Source organism: Trichoderma atroviride, chromosome 1, assembly GCF_020647795.1.
Source record: "Trichoderma atroviride chromosome 1, complete sequence".
In the NCBI taxonomy this organism is placed as follows: Eukaryota; Fungi; Ascomycota; class Sordariomycetes; order Hypocreales; family Hypocreaceae; genus Trichoderma; species Trichoderma atroviride.
This window is the reverse complement of record NC_089400.1, coordinates 5,792,750-5,812,133: the sequence shown is the minus strand read 5'-3', so window position 1 is coordinate 5,812,133 and position 19,384 is coordinate 5,792,750. Positions and strand designations below refer to the sequence as shown.

Here is a 19,384-nt window from a genome sequence, read left to right as displayed (position 1 = left end):
ATGTACTTTATCTACGAAAGGGTAAGGGAAAAAAGGAATTTCAATTGTATAAATGGGATTGGAGGACTGTGATCAAGCCAATTGGGTTTAGCGATGGAAAACTAGAGGCATCAACAAGCTGTTAAGCTGTATCATACGAGTTAATTTAAGGTGTAGACCTAATAGGAGAGAATTGTTTGTATACACGCCCTTGATAGCAATGGCTGGCTGCATGCAGTGTGATTAGCAGTGGGAGAAGAAGCAAAGAGGCCTCTCGCAATCTTGCTTCACAGCCTCTTTTTTCGCGTGTTTCGCGCCGCGGCGCTTCTTTTCTTCTTGCCCGCTTCGGAGGGTTGTTTTTTTCCCATTCTGTATTGTCTCCCCGGTGGAGCAGATAAGCGAACTGCTAGTACGGAGTGGGCATAATGAAAGCGAATATTCTCCTGAATTACGGGGGAGTTGAGCAAAGTGCAATCATGATATACGAAAAGAGTGCCGCGACCTCCTTTGTGAATGGCCAAGGGGGGGGATTGATGGGATTGATGGGGGCCTGGACTCTGGGCTTGCGGGCTGATCACTGGCCCGCGCCCCGGATTGAGACACAATATTCGAGCCAGCCGGGCTCTTTTTTTGATTCCAACGGGCATGGTCCGCTGCGTTGACGGTTTTGACACTCTCCACTGTTTGAGCGGATTGGCTGTGCCCGTCGATGGGTGCTACTCTACGGGAATAAATACAAGAGAAACTCTCGATAGCGCTCAGTACGTACGGGCACCATCTTGTATGTTTATCTTAATGTTTCTTGTGCCCATTTGGATGTGAGGTATTTTTTATTGCTGCTGGTTCACATGTCCGAGTAGCTGTCTGTCGATAATATTCTCAAAGTTGAATTGTTTACAGCAAAATGCCAAAAGGCCCCCATAATTCTTCTTCAACTTACTTGTACATGCACTCCACTGCATCCATCATTGCTGCACAAAGACAAGAAACGGCGACTCGGACTCCGCTCCGTGAACCAAGCTCTTGCGGTGGAGCCCAGCCACGTGTGAGAAGAAGCTCTAGCATGTGTCAAATGCTTCTGGCACTGCTGGCACTTTTGGGATTATGTTTGATGCGCATGCTGCGTTGGAAAGATGGTGGACTGGCAGTTTACAAGCATTCGCCGCGGGACGAGCAGGCGTCCAAACGCTCTCGCGATTGCTTTCGCTTTGTGTACCGATATGCTGAAAGCTGCCGTTTTTGAATCTGCGTCTATTGTACGGAATAGATCCGAGGTCTGTAGATTTCGAGGTAAAAACCAACAAAATATGGGGTCCAATCTGCTGGCGGGTTGCATGTTCCGGCTTGGCAGAATGGCAAGGCTTATTTGGCTGCAGTAGTGCAACCAACGTCTGCTGCTATGCAGATATTATTCACACAACAGTACCCAGTATACTACTTGTAGGATCAATTCCATGTGAATGCAGGTAGGTTTACGGGAGACGCCACGGCACGAGATGCTTCATTACGTATGAGATTTCTGTCCCGCTGGATTGAAGCTGTTGGCACCATGAGCTCGGCCTAGGGCGTTTGATCCATGCGTCGGGCCGCGGAAGGATTTGGTGATGGTGGACGGCCATCGAATCATTTGCGAGCCGGCACTGGCGAGCGGGCTTGGATGAGACGACACAAGACCGAAACTGAGCTGGACAGCGCACTTTACACGCGTGCCAGCACCGGCTTGTCCGCCCTGCTTGGGCGCTTGGCCTGTTGGAAGCGCTGCAGCTTCTGCCCCGAGTTTTCTCTCTGTTGGCCGGAGGTCAGGCTTGTTGCAATAAGCGCCCTCGTCGGCAGCGACATTCGCACGCACCAACTCCAAAATCCAGGCATCGGCAGCGCGGGAGTAGCGCCCGAGCTAAGGATTGCAAGTTCTTACGGCTAGGCCAGTCTCGACTTTGACAGCATGCGAGGATGCAGGTATTGCACGCAAATGGAAAATGGTCTCTGGGGCAGAATATGCTGTGGCTGAGCCAATTGACCTTGTTTCTCTTTTTTATCGATGAATTGTTTATTTCTCTGTGAGCGAACATCTCCAGTCTCAAATTGCTCGCATTGGGATTCAAGGTTTTCAGGGGATTTAGTGGCACGCTGCGGGAGCTACAGTGCCGGATACACTAGGGCGGGCAGTGCTTCGTGTTCCCCGTACGCGCACTTGGGGCCGTCGACGATTGCTGCTTGCAGCTACCAGCGGGTGTGAATGGCCCTGATTGCGTGTGCGTGTGCCATCCCCCAGTGCTTCCGCACCTTTTCCAGAACTGCTCAGCCCTGTGTCCACCTGCCCGTGGCAAGCTGTTTTGGCGAGAAAAGGCGAGAGGAAGGGCCCTGCTGACCACTACAGACTACAAAGCCTCAGCGCGCTGCCGACTCGCATTCTTACCTGATCCTCTCTGCCCGTCCATCTGCCTGTGCTAATAAATCTGACCCCGACAACCTCGTGTTTTCTTCCTCCATCACCATGAAATAGAGCAAGAGGGCCTTTGGAGACTGGAATCGCTGATACACTCGAACCCCTGCACGCAGGAGAGACACCCGTCGCTATTTTCCGGGCCGTGGGCGGCCTCCCACTCTAATTCGAGATCCAGAGAGGCGATCGATAGATGCGACTCTCGGGCAGCGAGGAAGCAATGGCCCTGTCCAGCTCCCTCACCACCAAAGCTGCATCAACCGACACGACTTCCATCGGCGGCCATTTACGGGCTGCGGGCGCTACAGCGAGCCATGGCGTGGCGAGGAGCTTGGAGACGCTGCGCCGCATGGCGATTGCGATGAGTGCGGATGCGACTGGGCATGCGGCGATTGGAGATGGAAATGGCAATGGCAACGGCAATGGCAACGCGAATGGCAACGACAACAGCAGTGGACGCGGGCATGGAAATGGAAATGGACATGGGCATCTTCATCACCAGCAGTCTGGCAGCGTCCACGCCCGGCTAAGCATGCACAAGCGACACCTCGGCGGCGGCGCAATTGCGGGCATCACCGTCGGCGTCATCGTGGCCGTTGCACTGCTGGCCATCTGCCTGTACCCGTGTCTCCTCTACCTCAGGCGCCGCCACAGAGGCAGAGGCACGTCGCACGCCGCCTTGGATGCCGAGGCGGCCGTTGCTGGCACCGCTGCTGCTGGCCACGGCAGCAACGCTTCCAATGGCGCAAGCAGCCCGCCCAAGCGCCTCTCGTCTAGCGATTCGTACAAGCACAAGGGGGGAATTGACGCGCGGAGGGAGCACCGACCACGACTGGCGAGCCGCCGCTGCTGACCACAATGGATATTCTCTCCCTCTCAATGCGGCGTACCTGCAGCCCGGCGATCCTGGCTTCACCGGCAATGGCCTCGGTGCAGAGTACAGAGTCAAGGCCGAGCCCTTTCTGCCGCTGGGCCTGGATGATGGCGAGTTTGCACCGCGGGTATCAGCAGATCACCAGCCCGGTGTGCTCAAGGGCACCAGCGCCGACTACTACAGCCCCGACATCCCATCCGAGGCCTTTGGCATGGTTGCACAGCCTGAGCCTCCTCTCGACTCCCCCATCCAGCCGTCCTCTTCTCGAACCAGCTCCTTTCGCCACAACATGAAGCAAATGTTCCGCCGCAAGAGCGGCAGGGACGCAACGCTGGATTCTACCTTTTCTCAAGCAACAATCACCCGGAGTTTGGCTGACGGAGCCATTCCGCTGCAGACCAACATCACCGCCGGTGACCGGGTTGAATCTCCCGTCAGCTTCTCTGCTGTATCTCTGCCCCTCTCTCGCTCATCGTCTTCTCGCCAGCGCGGCACCGGAGCCGAAGCCGAAGCTGAAGCCGAAGCTGAGTCGAGGCTGGGGCCTGTCAGCCCTCCTGTGAGCAATGCAGCTGAGCCGGCTTCCAAACGGACACCCCCAGAGTCGCCTCACTTGTCATCATACCAGCGGTTCCAAAAATCTCCCTCGCCTCCCGTCGCCGCCCCCGGAACTGTGAATCCCATGGACATCATGCCCGCCTCTACGGAAGCCGAGGTCTGGCACAAGACTGAGCACCAACTCTACGAGGCCTTTCACAAGCCGTCGCCAAGTGATGACCCCGCCATTGACACGGCCATGCCCTCTCCTTCTCCGACACCCCCCTGAAACCCAGGCACAGCCAACGTTTACAGTCCAAACCCCTGGCTCGACAAACCGTACCGAGTTTATTCCCGACTCCAACATCAACAACAGCAACAACAGCAGTCATGACCAACAGCAGATCGACACTGGCGATGTCGTCATGCTAGATGCGGGAGCTGCTCTTCCTCTGACCCACGACCACACCTTGACGGCCCCAGACGGCCGGCATCCAAGCTACCCCTCGGACCAGTCCACCCCACTCCCCGGCCCTGCCTTTACCGATGTCTCATCCCAGAACACGCCCTCGACTCAGCTGGACACTCCCTCTCCGCAATCCGTGGGAAGCTCTGATTTCCGACATAGTGCTTCACCACAATCGGGAGCCGGCAGTCACTCTCCCAGGACCGGCGTCTACCGATGTGAAGAGCCCGGCTGTAACCAGACCTTTGACCAGCCACACAAACTAAAGTATGTTTCAGACTTGAGATGCTTGTACTTTTCATTCACCACATCTTTCTTTACTGCCTTACAAAAATTTGTTGCTCAATATTAGATACTAACTGTCTTGCTTTAGACACCACCAGCGATACCATAGCAAAGACCACAAGTGCCCATACCCAGGCTGTGGCAAGGGCTTCGGCACAAAGACCCATCTGCAAAGACATATTAATGACAGGCACGAGAAGAAGAAGAAATTCCACTGCTCCGTCACCGGCTGTGATTATTCCAGAGCAGGTGGCAAAGCATTCCCCAGAAAAGACAACTGGAAGAGACACATGATCAAGATTCACAATATTGAGCAGCAGTCACTTCCAGAACCTATTGAAGTCGACATGGATGTAGACGGATCATGACCCAAGCCTTCCCCCCGTCCTTGAAAACGCAGGGGACGGGGGAGAATACACAAATCATGAGGAGAGCGTCTTCTCATAGGAAAAAATGATACCCTTACTATCAACCCTTCCTATCACTTTTCACACTATTCGATTGTCAGTAACCTCGGCATCCCTTCTTCCATGCCTTTTGGTTGGTGACTTGTTCTTCTTCTTCTTCTTCTATTCATTTCTAGCGACATTGGATATTTCCTCACCGAGCACAGGGGAAAGGGACATTTGTGTGAGCTTCAGCAAGCGCTTGGATATTTTTGCGAAATTCGCAAGGCGTTTTCTTTTTAATCAACTTTTATTATTTTTTTGTATTATACAAATAACCCTACTCTTCTCCCCCTTGCTTATCATAGCGGGGGGAAGAGTGCCAAACCAAATATCTTGGTGACGGGTCAAAGCAAGAGGTGTTTTTTTCTCTCTCTCCTTGCTTCAATCATATATGTATGTTGTTTAGGCAAGGGACAAACAGTACGCAATGGGTATATAACATGAGCGGATAACCCCTTGGAAATAAAACAAGACAAACAGCCGCTGATATGCTGTAATATTTTTTTTTTCCTTTTTTCTTCTCCTTTTTTTGTGTTCTTTGTATCCCCTTGCTCAACTCAGCTCCTTGATTAGCTTCTTTACCAACTTCCTCTGCTCGTCTGCGGCCAGGGATTTTTCATCCGTCTCTTGTATGGCTCTGCCGACCACGATTATGGTCTTGGTATTGTCGCTGTCCACCCAAAGACGGCCGTTTCTGCCAGTGGCCGTCTCAAACTGGAGACCGGCGTCGGCGAGCTCATCCAGAACCACGACCTTGCCCTGCTGCGCCTTCTTGGGCATCATCAGAAGGCGAGCCATGCCCAGCGATATAGCAAACAGCATGCCCCCTGCCAACGGCCCGAGGCCATCCGCTTTGCCTGTCGAGGCCGAGACGCACTCGAGCTCGGCGTCCATGTGCTTGTTGGCCAGCGTGACGCGGGCATATACCAACGCTCCCGGGGCCAAGATGGGGCGCGTCTTTTTGGTGGCCGATTCGAAGGAGAGCTGGGGGAGGAGGGCGGGAGCGGTGTAGTCGGAGAGGCTGACAAAGTAGACTTCGGACGCGGATTTGTTGACTGTGCCGATGACGAGCTCGCCGACTCGGGGGATGTACTATTCGTTGGCAAGAGCCATTAGTTGGCTGATTGAATGAGAAGCGAAGCGAATGAAGCTACAACTTACTCTGCCACTGGCCGTCTCGACCCGGATCGCATTCTTCAGTCTGTCCGTCACCAGCTGGCCCGCCAGCGTTGGGAGAAGCTCGCTCGGCGGCACATGGCGCAGTCCGGGGCCCAGACGGACGGGTTTCTTTGGATGTGAAGGGATGAGGGAGGGATCGATGTGGTCGCCGGGCAGGACAAAGACGGCTTCTGAAGACATGATGGGCAGAAGAGATGCGCCGACAATCAATCAATTAAAGTGAGCAATGATGATATGACTGCCTTGCGCGCGCGTCTCGATGAATTGCCGATTTTTGCTTCTGGAGCTTTTTTGCATGTGAGCGCATATGATTGGTAGGATAAGAGATAAAAGATGCTGGAGGGGCATTTCTTTTTTTGCTGATTGGCGCTATTACCACACCATGGGTGTATTCGTTCTTTTCTAGAGAGAGAGAAAAAAAAAAATACTAGCCCCTCCACTAAGACCAACGACCAGTCCAATCCAATCCGCTACTCTCTTTCTCTCTTCAACGTCTCTTTCTAGAATTGAAGGACACATCAGCAATCCAACAGCTTGTTGTCTTTTTTTCTTTCTTTTATATATATTCTTTTCCCCTTGTACCTTCTCACGGAAACCTTTTCTCCCAAATGTCTGAGAGCAACGGCGTCAAGGCCGGCGTCGAGCCCGGTGACCGAGTCGCCATTGGCATCACCTTTGGCAACTCCAACAGCTCCATTGCCTTTACTGTCGACGACAAGGCCGAGGTCATTGCCAACGAGGATGGTGGTATGTTTTTTGTGTTTCCTTCCCCCCCTGGAAAGATGGAACATGTCCATGGGGCTGTTGCCTCTCATGTGCCGTGACCAATATCTGGCCCTATTTTTCTTGCTCAATGACTGACAATTCTTTTTTTCTTTTTTTTTTTTACTACAGACCGACAGATTCCCACCACTCTCTCCTACGTCGACGGCGATGAGTACTACGGCACCCAGGCCAAGGCCTTCCTGGTCCGCAACCCGACCAACACCGTTGCCTACTTCAAGGACTTTCTAGGCCAAGAGTATGTCCATACACCACGCTTGTGAAAGCCGAGTCCAGAGATGGAGAGCAAGGCGAGAAGAAGGAGATGAGAATAAAGGAGCAAGAAATGGATTAGAAAAATCTCTGTGCTAACGAAATGCTGCCTGCTAGATTCAAGTCAATCGACCCCACACACTGCCACGCTGCTGCCCACCCTCAAGACGTCTCTGGCGCCGTCTCCTTCACCGTCAAGGACAAGGCCGGCGAGGAGGCTGAGGCCTCGACCATCTCCGTGTCCGAGGCTGCCACCCGATACCTGCGCCGTCTCGTCGGCTCTGCCTCCGACTACCTGGGCAAAAAGGTCACTTCCGCCGTCATCACCGTCCCCACAAACTTCTCCGAGAAGCAGCGCGAGGCTCTGATCAAGGCCGCCAACGACGCCGACCTCGAGGTCCTGCAGCTCATCTCCGACCCCGTTGCCGCGGTTCTGGCTTACGATGCCCGTCCCGAGGCAAAGGTCGAGGACAAGATTGTTGTCGTTGCCGACCTCGGTGGCACCCGCTCCGACGTGGCCGTTGTTGCCTCAAGAGGCGGCATCTACACCATCCTCGCCACCGCCCACGACTACGAGTTCTCCGGTGTCCACCTGGACGAGGCCCTGATGGACTACTTCGCCAAGGAATTCATCAAGAAGCACAACGTCGACCCGCGATCAAACGCAAAGAGCCTGGCCAAGCTCCGACAAGAGGCCGAGGCCACCAAGAAGGCTCTCAGCCTGGGCTCCAACGCCCAGTTCAGCGTCGAGAGCTTGGCTGACGGCTTCGACTTCTCCGCCACCCTCAACCGCACACGATACGAGATGGTTGCCCGCAAGATCTTTGAGGGCTTCAACCGCCTGGTCGAGAGCGTCATCAAAAAGGCCGAGCTCGACGTCCTCGACGTCGACGAGGTCATCATGTGCGGCGGCACCTCCCACACCCCCCGCATCGCCTCAAACTTCCAGTCCATCTTCCCCGAGTCGACCAAGATCCTGGCCCCTGCCACCAGCGCCACCGCCATCAACCCCTCTGACCTGCAGGCCCGCGGCGCCGCCCTCCAGGCCTCCCTGATCCAGGAGTACGAGGCCGCCGACATTGAGCAGTCCACCCACCCTGCCGTCACCACCGTCAAGCACATCTCCAACGCCATTGGTGTCGTCACCAAGAGCGCCGACGGCGAGGACGTCTTCACCCCCGTCATGCAGGCCGAGACCGCCGTTCCCGCCCGCCGCACCGTCCACATCGCCGCCACTGGCGATGTCCTGATCAAGGTTGTCGAGGGTGGCACCCACATCAAGGTCACCAAGCCCGAGCCCAAGGCCAAGGAGGAGAAGGAGGATGAGGACGACTCCGACTTTGACGACGATGACGAAGAGGAGGAGAAGCGTGAGAAGATTTGGAAGATTGGCGAGGCTCTTGCCGAGGCTGCCATCAAGGGTGTTGGCAAGGACGGAAAGGTCGAGGTCACCATCAACGTCGCTGCCGATCTCAGCGTGACTGTTACTGCCAGAGAAGTTGGTGGCAAGGGTGGTGTCAGGGGTAACATTCAGGCTCCTTAAGGGCGTGAAAAAAGGAATCAAGAGAGAGAGGAGAGGGAGAGAAAAGAAAAATAATTGGAAAAAAGGGGGCAAGCATTTTAGCATCTATGCGTGTAGTAGAAGTAGAAGCGTTGTCACAACGAAACGAACAAACGGGATGGCGGGAGAGGGGGGGGCAAAAATATCTTTTTATGAATTTTTATATAGATCTTTTATGAGGTGAAAAGAGAGGACCTTGTTTTGAGGCCTTTGAAGGGAAATAGAACAAAACTTTGACCGATCTCACATATTCCTAAGGTTCAGAATGGGAATAAATAAACCAAAGATGAAGAGTTTGATATCACAAGTGTTTTTTGAGAGAATTCTTCAACAAGAAATATGTTTTGTCTGTATTCATGGCTTGCAATGTATATGTTTATATGTCCACTGCAGCCTATTCCTGTGTAATGGCGAAAAACACCGTCAAGTACCTGGTAGCGATAATTACACATGAAAAGTAGGTAGAAAGGAAGGAAGAAAGGAGTCTCATAAAGACAAAAACTTCAATCTTGACTCAAAAGAAATTACAATGCCAAAGGATACTTTGGGGGAAACTGAAAGCAAGAAAAATAAGTGACAAGAAACAATTCGCCTCGCAAGATATATATAGAAAAAAAAGGGGGGGGAACAAAAAAAGAAACAGAGAGAAAAAAAGATGCAGTCCCATGTCTTCTTGAGTCTCACGCAGACACCAGGCTAGGTAAACTCCACGCAACCAAATCATCCCTCACGTCCGACTCCCGAATCTCCTTTGTTCGCTTCATGTGCTCCCTCTCGCGCTCGCTGCTGCCCATTGTCGGCGCCGCGCTGACGAGGCTGCCGACGCTCCTGGTGCTGAGCATGTCGTCGTCCCGCGAGGGCGTCTCCCTGCCGTCGTCGCGGAGGATGCGCACGCCCTTCTTGAGGCGGCCGAAGCCGCCGCCGGTGACGGTCGAGACGCTCTTATCGCTCGAGCCGCTGGGCGTGCGGTGGTGGTGAGGGCGCGGGCTGCTGGGAGGGTGGTACGAGTTGTTGCTGCCGCGGCGGATGTGGTTGGAAGAGCCCGAGTGGTTGCGGCGGTGGTTGATGCCCACGCGGCGCAATTCGTTGGGCCGGAGGGTGCCAGAGTTGTCACCATCGTCGTCGTATTCGTCATCTTCAGAGTCGGGGCTGGTAGCACTTCTGTGCTTTGTCCTCCAGCCGTTTCCGCCGGCAAAAATGTCCTCGATACACTCATCCGTATGGAGCTCCGAGGGCTGTCGGGTCCAGGAAGCTGCGAGAGTCCGGCGATACAAATCTTGAATCTCGGCGACATCTCTATTCTTAGATAGAGTCGGCAGAGCTGTAGAGGAGGATGTCAGTATCAGTTTCAGCATCTTTACGACGCATGGTGTATGATTGTATGATTGTGTGACAGCTTGCCAACTTGGCAGAGTGGTCAACTTACGTCCTAGAATCTCATCTTCGTTTTGTTCTGGAACCATGAAGCCTGCAATTCCTCCAAATACCGGAGCCGTCTTGAGTGGTGGCGCGACAAAGCTGCGTTCGCCGTCGACTTGGATGAGCAGGATACTAATCTTGAGAGTGCTGTTGACCTTGCTGTCCTGCATGAGATATCTGCGGACGATGCCCTCTTCAGCGTCTCTTAGGACTTCATCCGACAGTTTCAGGTCCTTGGCACTTGTTGGGCTCCCCGAACTATTCGTTCGTTTTCTGGTCGAAGACACGGAATTCACCTCTCTCAAGAAGATTTCGCTCTCCTCAACATATTCAGCCAAATTGAGCTTGATGTGGCCAAGCGTAATCTTCTCTGTGAGGGCGAATTCTTGGACAATCTCAAACTCTATCAGACACTCATTGAGGCTGTTGCTCTTGTCGACGGACATGCGAACGCCCGTTATTACTTTGTTGAAGTTGTATTCCACCCGATGATTGGCGATGGCCGCCTTGGGCGTGCGGCCACGATGGTCGGCATGCATAGAATGCGGCAGATGCCATTTGATAAATGAGGTCCCAGAAACAAGAGGTACGTTGTTCAAATCGTAAATCTAGTAGGTAGTCGAGCGAGAAGCTCAAGTGTTAGATGAAAAGAACATGTCTCATCTACGTATAGTGGTCGTAAGTAAGTGGCTCACCTTGAGATGAAGTTCAAACTTGGGCTAAATTTAGTAGCAGCAGTGTTAGTGGTACGATACGTTTCATTGATACGAGGTAAAGGGTGAGCGCCGAGATGGACACCGAATGGCCTCACCTTGCGCCCCTTGCCGACTGAGGGGAGAAAAGAAGGCATGTTAGTCGAGATCTCTACTGCAAGCAACAACAACAACAACAACAACAACAACAACAACAACAACAACAACAACGACAACAACAAAAGGTCTATCACAAAACAAGTCTTTCGGATATGCCGGGAAGGGAGAGACAATTTTCACCGAGCTAGCTCACTCGAGCTGCAGAAAGACAATAACAGAGAGAGAGAAATAGACCAGACAGAGCATAACAAGCCAAAACGACGGCAACAAAAATGAAAGATGAAGCAACATGGGGAGGGAAGGAGGGAGACGGAGCCCGTCAGAAGGGGCCACGTCCGCTGAAAAGGCTGAAGGAAGCAGAGCATGCGGCGCACGCATGCGTGACAGCCCGTCATGCTCAGTCGGGCCGTGATAGTTCACCACCGAACAAAACGGGAGAGATTCATTGGCTTACTCAGGGTAGACATTGCAGGCTAATGGAAGCCAAGCACCAATGCCGGCAAGGCCTAGGCCGTTTCACTAGTATGCCTTGGTTTGATGCTGCAGAAGGCGAGACTGCAGGCGATGGAGTTTAAAAAACTGGAACTGGAATTGAAGCCCCGAGCCGCCAGCGCGCTAATAGGTCTTGGAGTACGGATACCTAGTTGCAATACGAATCGAATCGGTAACGACTAGCCGGCGAGGATGGATTCCTGGAGCCAGCGGCGACTTGTTGATGCTGGAGCGTGGGGGTTGGTGAGATGAGATGACACGAGACGAGACGAACTCGAAGAATGCGGAGCGAGGGATGCAGGATGCCGGGGCAGATGGAGGGTAAAATGACCAGGGGGCGAATGAATGCGGAATGGCTCTCTTGATATCGGGCTGATGGTGAGCTTTCAGCGCGGCCTGGCGTTGGAATGCAGACGTTGCATCGCCATCGGGACAAGCTGGGAGTCTGGGAGTCTAGGAGTCTGGGAGTCTGGGAGTCTGGGAGTCTGGAAGCGTACTCGGCGTGCCCCTATTGCGAGGTGAGATGAGATGAGATGGGCTGTGAGGCAGATGAGCTGCATCCCACGGATACGCGTACCTTTTCAGGGATAGACGGGCTCTGTAGACATGAACCGGCCCTACCGATTTCGTATTTGCGGATGGTCGTAGCGTCGGTGTCTGACAAGGGGTGTATAATTCCGGTATTGCCAGGGCGAGACGGTGATGATGATTCAGAGATCAAGGTCAAAGATGAAAAGCTAGGGTTATAGAAACTGAGAGTCAAAAGCGTAGAGGGCTGAATGGGTGATTGACGTCGGCAGACTCGGCAGCGCATCTAGGCGATGCCCAAAGCGATATGGATCTCCAGGCCGCCTTGATTTTGGAAAGGTGGAGAAGAGGTGCAGAGTGCGCTGTGCTGCCTGTGGCGTAGGGCATAACTCGCTGCGACTTTAGCACGTGGGAATGGCCATTACAGGCGGCGAGGTCGCTAAACAGAGCCTACGCGTACTTGATCTGTAGCAACTCCAACAGCATAACGCCCTGGCATCAACTATTGATCCAATTCTTAGCTCGCTCATCCCTTGCCACTGGTCTAGCGAGCAGCCAATAGAGCGTTATCCCAACACCGAATGAGGGAGAATATCATTGACTTGCAACTTGCGTCGCCCAACATCTGGATGGAGGGCTCTCTCGGAACCCTCCTATTGGTGATGTCATGAAGCACAGCATCGGTAGCCGTCTGCGCTCTCAGTTGATTGGAGGCTGCCCGCTGTAATAATGCACTTCTTCAGTGGGTCGCTGCATGGTCGACAGCTAAAGCAGCTCACCTAGGCGCTTATCGATAACATTCCGCCCAAGAAAGTTTCCAAGCCAGAGTCATCATCAACGGCATCAGACCTGCATTCAGGAGCGCAATTGGACTTCTCCAGGGCTCTCCAGGGCTCTCCAACTCGCCATTCAAATGGCGTCCAGCCACTCGACAGGCGGGCAATCCGGCCCAGCCTCCAAGAAGCGCGGCCCTCCAGCCCCCGGCGGTCGTAGCGACGCCTTTCTCCAGAAGCGCGCCAAGGTCCACGCTGCACGGCACATCCCAGCCCAGCCCGCCGATGCTGCGCTCAAGGATGGCGAGCTGGACTTGGTGGCCTTTGTGGCCGCTCACGAGTACGAGATCCGGGCGCTGGAGCAGAGCATGGCCGCGTCCAAGGCGGTGCGGAGCAGCAGGGCCTTCCAGCAGGTGCCCCGCGGCTTGAGAAGACGGACGGCGAGCCACAACCCCAAGCGAGTGCCGCGACGGCTGCGAGCGAGGGCCAGGAAGGAGATGCACGAGGATAACACGCCTCTTGTCGAGTCTCGGAAGCGGAAACCAAGGACTACGAGGGCAAGAATACGAGCCCAGACGGCCAAGAGATTACGAGTCCTCGCCGCGCGGAGGAGGAAGAAGAAGGAAAAGAAGAGCACCGAGGCTTCCACCGACGACGATGATACCCAAAGCGCCAATAAAGCCACCAAAGACGTCGGAGTGGTGGGGAGGAAACCGAGGCCCAAGATTCGAAGAAACGCGCTCAACGACCCCCCCCAAGCCTCCCGCAAAGTTCAGGAAGCGCCAGATTGACAAGACATGGCTTCCCACACATCGATGGCACGCAAAGAGAGCTCGCATGACACAGCCCAAAGAGCCTCTCTGGCGCTTCGCAATCCCCCTCACACCCAACGAGAAGATTTACCGACCAACCCATAGAGCACAGGGAGAGCGAGGCACCATGGTTTGGGACATGACTTATATGAGTACCATTGGCTTATACGGAAACTACGCCGGCATGGCCAGAGTCCTCAAAAAGGTCGGAGTCAAGCACGATTCATGCTGGAACGACAAAGGTAGAAAATGGAGGCAGGGCACACGAGCTTGGGTTGGCACCTTGAGCAGAGAGAGAGCTGGAGTTGAGCGGCCAATGTGCCAATCGACCGTGGTTTGGGACCCTGAATCACAACAACAAGATGCCGAAGCTGGAGACGAGAAAAGGATTCAGAAAAGGATCTTCATTAGAGTCCACCCCTCCTCCTTTCTGGAGCTATTCAATGAGCTGCTGCGCTTGACAAAGATGGAGAACCCTCGCCTGTATATCGAAGACCTTCGCTTCGAGATTGGAAGCTTGGAGCTTTCTGGTCCCGCATCCACCGAGGCACTGCTGTCTGTCTTGTCGGCATACCCTTTGCCCTCGGGGCCAAATCCAAAGAGCAAGCATGCCGAGCTATTCGAATCATTAAGGGGGCTGACGAATCCAGCGGCTCTACCAAACAACTCTGTACTAAACTTTGCCATCCAAGATCCTCGGTTACGATACCCGCCGCGGATAGTGGAATTTCCAGAGACTGAACAGGCACAGATGCGCCTTCTAGAGACAATCGCCGGCTGGCCTGCCGAGGAAAATCTGCAGCCCTCACTCCTATTCGACCGAGATGCCCGCCACAAAGCCTCCTGTTTGCCATCACAAAAGTCCATCAACAGGCGAAGGAGTAAGACTACCCCTGGAGTGCCGCTGAAACCAACAGCAGCTATAGACCCTGCCATTCCAATCACTCTCGTCGCGTCTCGCTCCGCAGTCGGCACGCAGGCACAAGGAACATGGACTCTCCTTGCTCCCTGGAAATGCATCCTCCCTCTGTGGTACAGCATCGTCCACTGCCCGCTCGTGTCGGGCGGCAACCCGCGGTTCGCAGGCTTGAACGAGACGATGCAGGTCGCCTTTGAGCGCAGCCTCCCGTGGTTCCCGGCCGACTTCCTCGGCACGGATGCCGGCGCAGAATGGGAGCTTGAGCGGAGGCGAATCCGGAAGAGAGACTGGGCGAAACGTCCCAAGAGCAAGAGGGTTGAGTGGGCATCCCTCAATTTGGGCGCTGGACGGCAGGGGGAGATTGGTGACGGACATGCTTGCGATTTTGAATTCTTATTTGGTCTTGGACAACAACAGCAGCAGCAGGTCCGTGTCAGGAACCCAAGCCCTCCGTTGGTCAACGACGATTCGGGAGAGGCAATGGATGTCGATCAAACAGCCACTGCCGAGTTGAAGGACACTGGCGTCGACGAGATGCCATATCTCAAGCTTCTGACGAGCATTTCCAAAGCCACATTCAACAGCCTCATCTCTTCACCCGCGGCGGCGCCTTTGCCACTTCCACCAAACCCAATCGCCTGCGTCCGCATCTCGCTTCTCTCAAGAGGTGTTGTTAGCTCATGCGCGAGAATCTACCGCCTCCCAGCTGTGCCCGTTTCCATACCGCCATCTTCCGACGTCCAAGTCCCCGCTAGTATACCGCCAGAATCACATTCTCTTCCATCCGATCTTCGTTTGCAGTGGCTGTCTCGTATCCCCTCATCCTCATCATCATCATCATCTTCTTCTTCTTCTGCAAAGCCAAAACAACAGCCGCAGTCGTCTTCGTGTTCTCGTTCCCAACATGCAGACATGGAAATGCGAAAGCGCCTTTTAGCACAGGAGCTTCTCGCTCCGCCGCCAGACTTGGAAACCATCTCGCTGCCGCCCAACCAATTCGACATTGGAGGCCATCCGCTCGTGCCCGATGCGGAAGATCTCATCGGTTTCGTCACCACGGGCTCATTCTCCCTTGCCAACGGCCGAGGGGCCGCCATTGGCAGCATAGCTGTGGACAAGGTGTTGCCAGACGTCAAGGCGAATCCAAAGGAGGGGAGACTGTGTATTGTGAGGAATGCCGGCGAAAATATCGGCTGGATAGCAAGATGGGAGGTTGTTTAGCGCATTTTTTGGATAGCTGGAATCTTGCTTTGTATATAGGGACTGTGTTGCTATCAATATGCACTTTTGGTTTCATGAGACGATCACAACATGAGGAATATGGGGAAATGGAGCCTGCAGCAGCTAGTTTGGCATCGGTAAGCGCCGGTTCGCAACTGGGGCCGCCTTGGAAGATCTACACTAGCAATCAATATGACGATTTAATACCTAAGCGCGAACCAGTTTTGGGACCGCCGTGAAAGGCGCCGTTGACAGAAGAGAACCGCACAAACGTTTCCGAGGGGTATAAATAGCTGGCGATTCTACCGTATCGAAGAGACAAGTTCGCTTTCGTGAGACTACTAAACATTGGAAAACCAATCAGCTTTGTATCATACCTATTAGCTCTCAAACGATAGCTAGCTAGCTTCATTGCCATCATCACGCTTCACGCAAAGAGAGAACAGACATTCCACAGCGAAGATGGCTTCTTCAAACGAGAAACCCGAAACAATCACAGGCGGCTGCCTCTGCGGATCGGTTCGCTACATTGCGACGTTCCCACCAGATCACGACTTTGCGGATAGCGTGAGTTGTAACTCCCTTCTTCGCTTTCTAAATCTAAAGCGTGAAAACACCACTCAATGACACTGATAATGGCTCACCGCCAACAGTCAACAACATGCCAATGCGAGCAATGCCGCAAAAACACCGGCGCCCTCATCTTCTACTCCCACCAGCTCCCCAAGTCCGCCGTCGACTTCACGTCCAAGGAGACGCTCAAGCTCTACTCGGCCACGCCGCACTTTGAGCGCGGCTTCTGCAGCAACTGCGGGGGGCTGCTCTTCTGGCAGAGGGACAGCGGCGCCAACATTTGCCTCACGGTTGGGTGCTTCGATAGGCCCGTTTTGGAAAAGTACGGGCCGCTGTTGACGTCGGCCAAGAGGCATCTGTTTTGCGACAGGCAGATAGCTGGTGTTACAGATCATTTACGGGGTAACAGGTATCCAGGGGATGATGAATGAGCTGTATGTTTGCTTGAAACAAATCAATCATGATTCTGTATTGTAACTACCTAGTAAAAGGTTGCAACTACCTGATGAACCTCTTGTGTATCTCCGTAGCATGTTCGTTATGCTGGAAAAAAGAAAAGAAAAGCATAAAATGAAGCCGCTGCTACAAAAGAACAGTGTTGGATAACAAAGAGAGAGAAAGAAGAAGAGAAAAAAAAACGAAATCATCTCTCGCTGGTGGTATCAAGCGCAGTTGGCTTATTATTCCGACGCATTAAAAAGACCTATATCAAGGCATCAAACTCCCAGTCGAAGTGCAACATGAATATCACACACTCATAAATTCAATCGAATTCCCCTTTTTCGTCTTCCGTATAAAGGTGACAATAGAGTCGCAGCCCAAAATAAACAGTTGGCCTATCAGAGATTTCTCTAGTCTTCTTCGCTAATCTCGCTTTCATCGTCATCGTTGTTGTTGTTATAGTAGTAGCCGCTGTTGCTGTTGTTGCTGTTGTTGCCGTTGTCCTGGTCGTTGTTATCCAGTTGATCAAAAGCATTCTCCAGCTCTTGTTCCAGATCGTATTCGAAATCAGCGGCACCTTCTGCCTCGCCAGCCTCGCCAGCCTCTTGACCCTCTTCGGCCTCATCCTCTTCCTCTTCGTCAACATCCATGGGTTCCGATTGAGCTTGGCTGCCATTCTTCACCGGGCTGGGCAGCTTGAATGCCGCCTCGGTATCCTCGTCCATGGCCTCGTCGTCTTCCTCCACTTCAGATTCGCGCTGATCCATAAAGTCATCGAAGCGACGGGCAATGGGGAACGCGGGCGAGAAATGGTGAGCCGGCCGGGAAGGAGCTTCTGCACCTGGATATTCGATGAGAAGATCGTCGTCGTCGTCATCCTCCTCTTCGTCGTCCTCATGGTCTCTCTTCTTGCGAGACTCTTGCGGCTTGGGTGGTTCTGGCACAGGCAGTGCAAGCTCAATCTTTTTGGGCAGCGGCTTCTTGTCAAACTTGCTCGCTGCAAGCCTCTTTTCCGTATTCTTCATCTCGTGAATCTTTCTCTCGACGCCGCTCTTCTCGACCGTCTTCTTGGCTGACGGCTTACTCTCTGACTGCTTGTCGGTCGACTTCTTGTCTATTGATTTCTTCTCCAGCAACTTCTTCTCCTGCAACAGCTTCTTCTCCATTGGCCTCTTCTCTTTCTCTAATGGCCTTTTTTCCTTTTCAGAAGCGAGCTTCTTGTCCGCCGACTTCTTCTCAACGGGAGGAGGCTTCTTCTCGAGGAATACATTGTCGGTATGCTTCTTTTCTCCCAGCTTCTTCTCCAACGGTTTCTTCTTCTGCATATCCTTGGTCTGTACGGTGATGCTCTTGTCATTATCGGCCTTTGTTGACGACTTCAACTTGTCCTTGCTTGAAGCGCTCTTCTGGTCTCCCGCCTTTTGCGACGGGCCACTTCCCAAGTGAGGGTGTCGCCGGCGCAGATCGTCGGGGTTGCTGTTTGCAGGAGTGCGCGTGAGATTCATGTTAAAGGTCGAGTCAACCTTGTCGAGGACAAAGGCCTTGCGCTCGGGATCAAAGTAGAGCACATAGTCGCCGTCGTCGGTGGAGCGCGTTCCGGCAAATCCAACTGTTCCTTCCGAGTTGGAGAAATTCAAGTCGTACGAGCTCGTCTTGCCGGGGATAGAAGGCTTCAGGCGTGCGTCGGATTGCGGAAAGGCAGGCTTGTGGTTATCTGCTCGGCAGAAGTCGATGTGTTAGCAACTCAGTGGTTTGGCTTGTTTTGTTTTCCCCGGATCGCATGCCAAAGAGCGCGAAGCCGGAGAATGCAAAGACGGCCATGGCGACTTACAGCGAATGCCAGTAAAGATCTCGTTGGACGGCTTGCCCAGCAGCCCAACGCCCAGAATCACGGGATAGTTGCCCTTCATTGTCGGGTCGATCAGATCAGCCATGATGGGCGAGCGACCGGCACCGAGCGAGCGGTAAATGAATGGTTGGAGCGGGTGCAGGAAGCGCTTCTCGCTCGAGCTTGGTCGGTCCGTGTAAGTTCTTGCTGCTTCGAGTTGTTGGGTGTCCGGTCACAGCGACAGACGTTGTCCAGGAACGACCAAAGACGGGCGGTGGCAGTGGTTTGTAGTGGTGAGGAATATGTGAAGATGAAGAGGGAAAGATGGAGAGAAGAGCCAATAGCGACAAGGGTCCGCAGCAACAAGACAAGGGGCGCACAGACTTTGAGGCGTTCTCCTTCCGCTGTAGGTAGCCTTGCGCCCAGCGGGGGCTTCCGTAAGCTTTAAGCAGAAGAGGCGAATACTTTATTCATTGGCGCCTTTTTCTTTGCTTGCAGTTGTAGGTACCAGAATAGTGCTTGTGTAAGTTTTGTAGAGGGATCTGGAGGAGCTGCTGGCGACAATAAAGTGGCTCATACCGGGTACGGAGTGGATAGGTACTGAGCTGAGATGCTACTAGACGGGGTATGCTGTGACGATTACAGGCCATCATGGTTGCTATTGCTTTGGCAACAAAAGAATGATCCAAAGACCTAGTGCTAGTATGATTAAGGCATGTACAAGTTCTGCCGTATCTACAAGAGGAAGATTGGTCACACGA

General features: G+C 53.5%; 10 protein-coding genes across 12 annotated transcripts; 6 read left to right on the top strand and 4 right to left on the bottom strand.

Annotated features, from left to right (window-relative positions):
• Positions 1 to 3,105: 3,105 nt before the first annotated feature.
• TrAtP1_002096 (uncharacterized protein) lies at positions 3,106 to 4,119 on the top strand (the record flags this gene model as incomplete). The annotated part of the gene is made up of 1 exon (XM_066111308.1): positions 3,106 to 4,119. The coding sequence occupies one exon, from the start codon at positions 3,106 to 3,108 to the stop codon at positions 4,117 to 4,119; it is 1,014 nt and encodes a 337-aa protein (XP_065967382.1).
• A 136-nt stretch (positions 4,120 to 4,255) lies between these two features.
• On the top strand, positions 4,256 to 4,949 carry TrAtP1_002095 (uncharacterized protein; the record flags this gene model as incomplete). The annotated part of the gene is made up of 2 exons (XM_014085602.2): positions 4,256 to 4,563; positions 4,670 to 4,949. 2 exons carry the CDS (start codon positions 4,256 to 4,258, stop codon positions 4,947 to 4,949), a joined length of 588 nt encoding a protein of 195 aa, XP_013941077.2.
• Positions 4,950 to 5,582: 633 nt separating this feature from the next.
• TrAtP1_002094 (uncharacterized protein) lies at positions 5,583 to 6,389 on the bottom strand (the record flags this gene model as incomplete). The annotated part of the gene is made up of 2 exons (XM_014085603.2): positions 5,583 to 6,122; positions 6,192 to 6,389. The coding sequence occupies 2 exons, from the start codon at positions 6,387 to 6,389 to the stop codon at positions 5,583 to 5,585; spliced, it is 738 nt and encodes a 245-aa protein (XP_013941078.1).
• A 275-nt stretch (positions 6,390 to 6,664) lies between these two features.
• On the top strand, positions 6,665 to 9,048 carry TrAtP1_002093 (uncharacterized protein). Its single transcript, XM_014085604.2, has 3 exons — positions 6,665 to 6,956; positions 7,104 to 7,230; positions 7,362 to 9,048. Exons 1-3 carry the CDS (start codon positions 6,818 to 6,820, stop codon positions 8,785 to 8,787), a joined length of 1,692 nt encoding a protein of 563 aa, XP_013941079.2. The 5' UTR covers positions 6,665 to 6,817; the 3' UTR covers positions 8,788 to 9,048.
• An 85-nt stretch (positions 9,049 to 9,133) lies between these two features.
• TrAtP1_002092 (uncharacterized protein) lies at positions 9,134 to 12,008 on the bottom strand. 3 transcript variants are annotated; one of them, XM_066111305.1, is made up of 5 exons: positions 11,491 to 12,008; positions 11,036 to 11,052; positions 10,920 to 10,943; positions 10,232 to 10,832; positions 9,134 to 10,126 (listed from the first exon to the last, which is right to left on the bottom strand). In XM_066111305.1, exons 1-5 carry the CDS (start codon positions 11,501 to 11,503, stop codon positions 9,486 to 9,488), a joined length of 1,296 nt encoding a protein of 431 aa, XP_065967379.1. In that variant the 5' UTR covers positions 11,504 to 12,008; the 3' UTR covers positions 9,134 to 9,485. The 3 variants fall into 3 exon arrangements, with proteins under 3 accessions (XP_065967379.1, XP_065967380.1, XP_065967381.1); XM_066111306.1 differs by having other exon boundaries at positions 11,036 to 12,008; XM_066111307.1 differs by having other exon boundaries at positions 10,920 to 12,008.
• Positions 11,677 to 12,342, bottom strand: TrAtP1_002091 (uncharacterized protein; the record flags this gene model as incomplete). Its single annotated transcript, XM_066111304.1, has 2 exons — positions 11,677 to 12,036; positions 12,106 to 12,342. 2 exons carry the CDS (start codon positions 12,340 to 12,342, stop codon positions 11,677 to 11,679), a joined length of 597 nt encoding a protein of 198 aa, XP_065967378.1.
• Positions 12,343 to 12,969: 627 nt separating this feature from the next.
• On the top strand, positions 12,970 to 13,620 carry TrAtP1_002090 (uncharacterized protein; the record flags this gene model as incomplete). Its single annotated transcript, XM_066111303.1, has 1 exon — positions 12,970 to 13,620. The coding sequence occupies one exon, from the start codon at positions 12,970 to 12,972 to the stop codon at positions 13,618 to 13,620; it is 651 nt and encodes a 216-aa protein (XP_065967377.1).
• A 46-nt stretch (positions 13,621 to 13,666) lies between these two features.
• Positions 13,667 to 15,781, top strand: TrAtP1_002089 (uncharacterized protein; the record flags this gene model as incomplete). The annotated part of the gene is made up of 1 exon (XM_014085606.2): positions 13,667 to 15,781. One exon carries the CDS (start codon positions 13,667 to 13,669, stop codon positions 15,779 to 15,781), a length of 2,115 nt encoding a protein of 704 aa, XP_013941081.2.
• A 462-nt stretch (positions 15,782 to 16,243) lies between these two features.
• On the top strand, positions 16,244 to 16,785 carry TrAtP1_002088 (uncharacterized protein; the record flags this gene model as incomplete). The annotated part of the gene is made up of 2 exons (XM_066111302.1): positions 16,244 to 16,348; positions 16,435 to 16,785. 2 exons carry the CDS (start codon positions 16,244 to 16,246, stop codon positions 16,783 to 16,785), a joined length of 456 nt encoding a protein of 151 aa, XP_065967376.1.
• A 420-nt stretch (positions 16,786 to 17,205) lies between these two features.
• TrAtP1_002087 (uncharacterized protein) lies at positions 17,206 to 18,729 on the bottom strand (the record flags this gene model as incomplete). The annotated part of the gene is made up of 2 exons (XM_066111301.1): positions 17,206 to 18,509; positions 18,627 to 18,729. 2 exons carry the CDS (start codon positions 18,727 to 18,729, stop codon positions 17,206 to 17,208), a joined length of 1,407 nt encoding a protein of 468 aa, XP_065967375.1.
• Between the last annotated feature and the right edge of the window lie 655 nt (positions 18,730 to 19,384).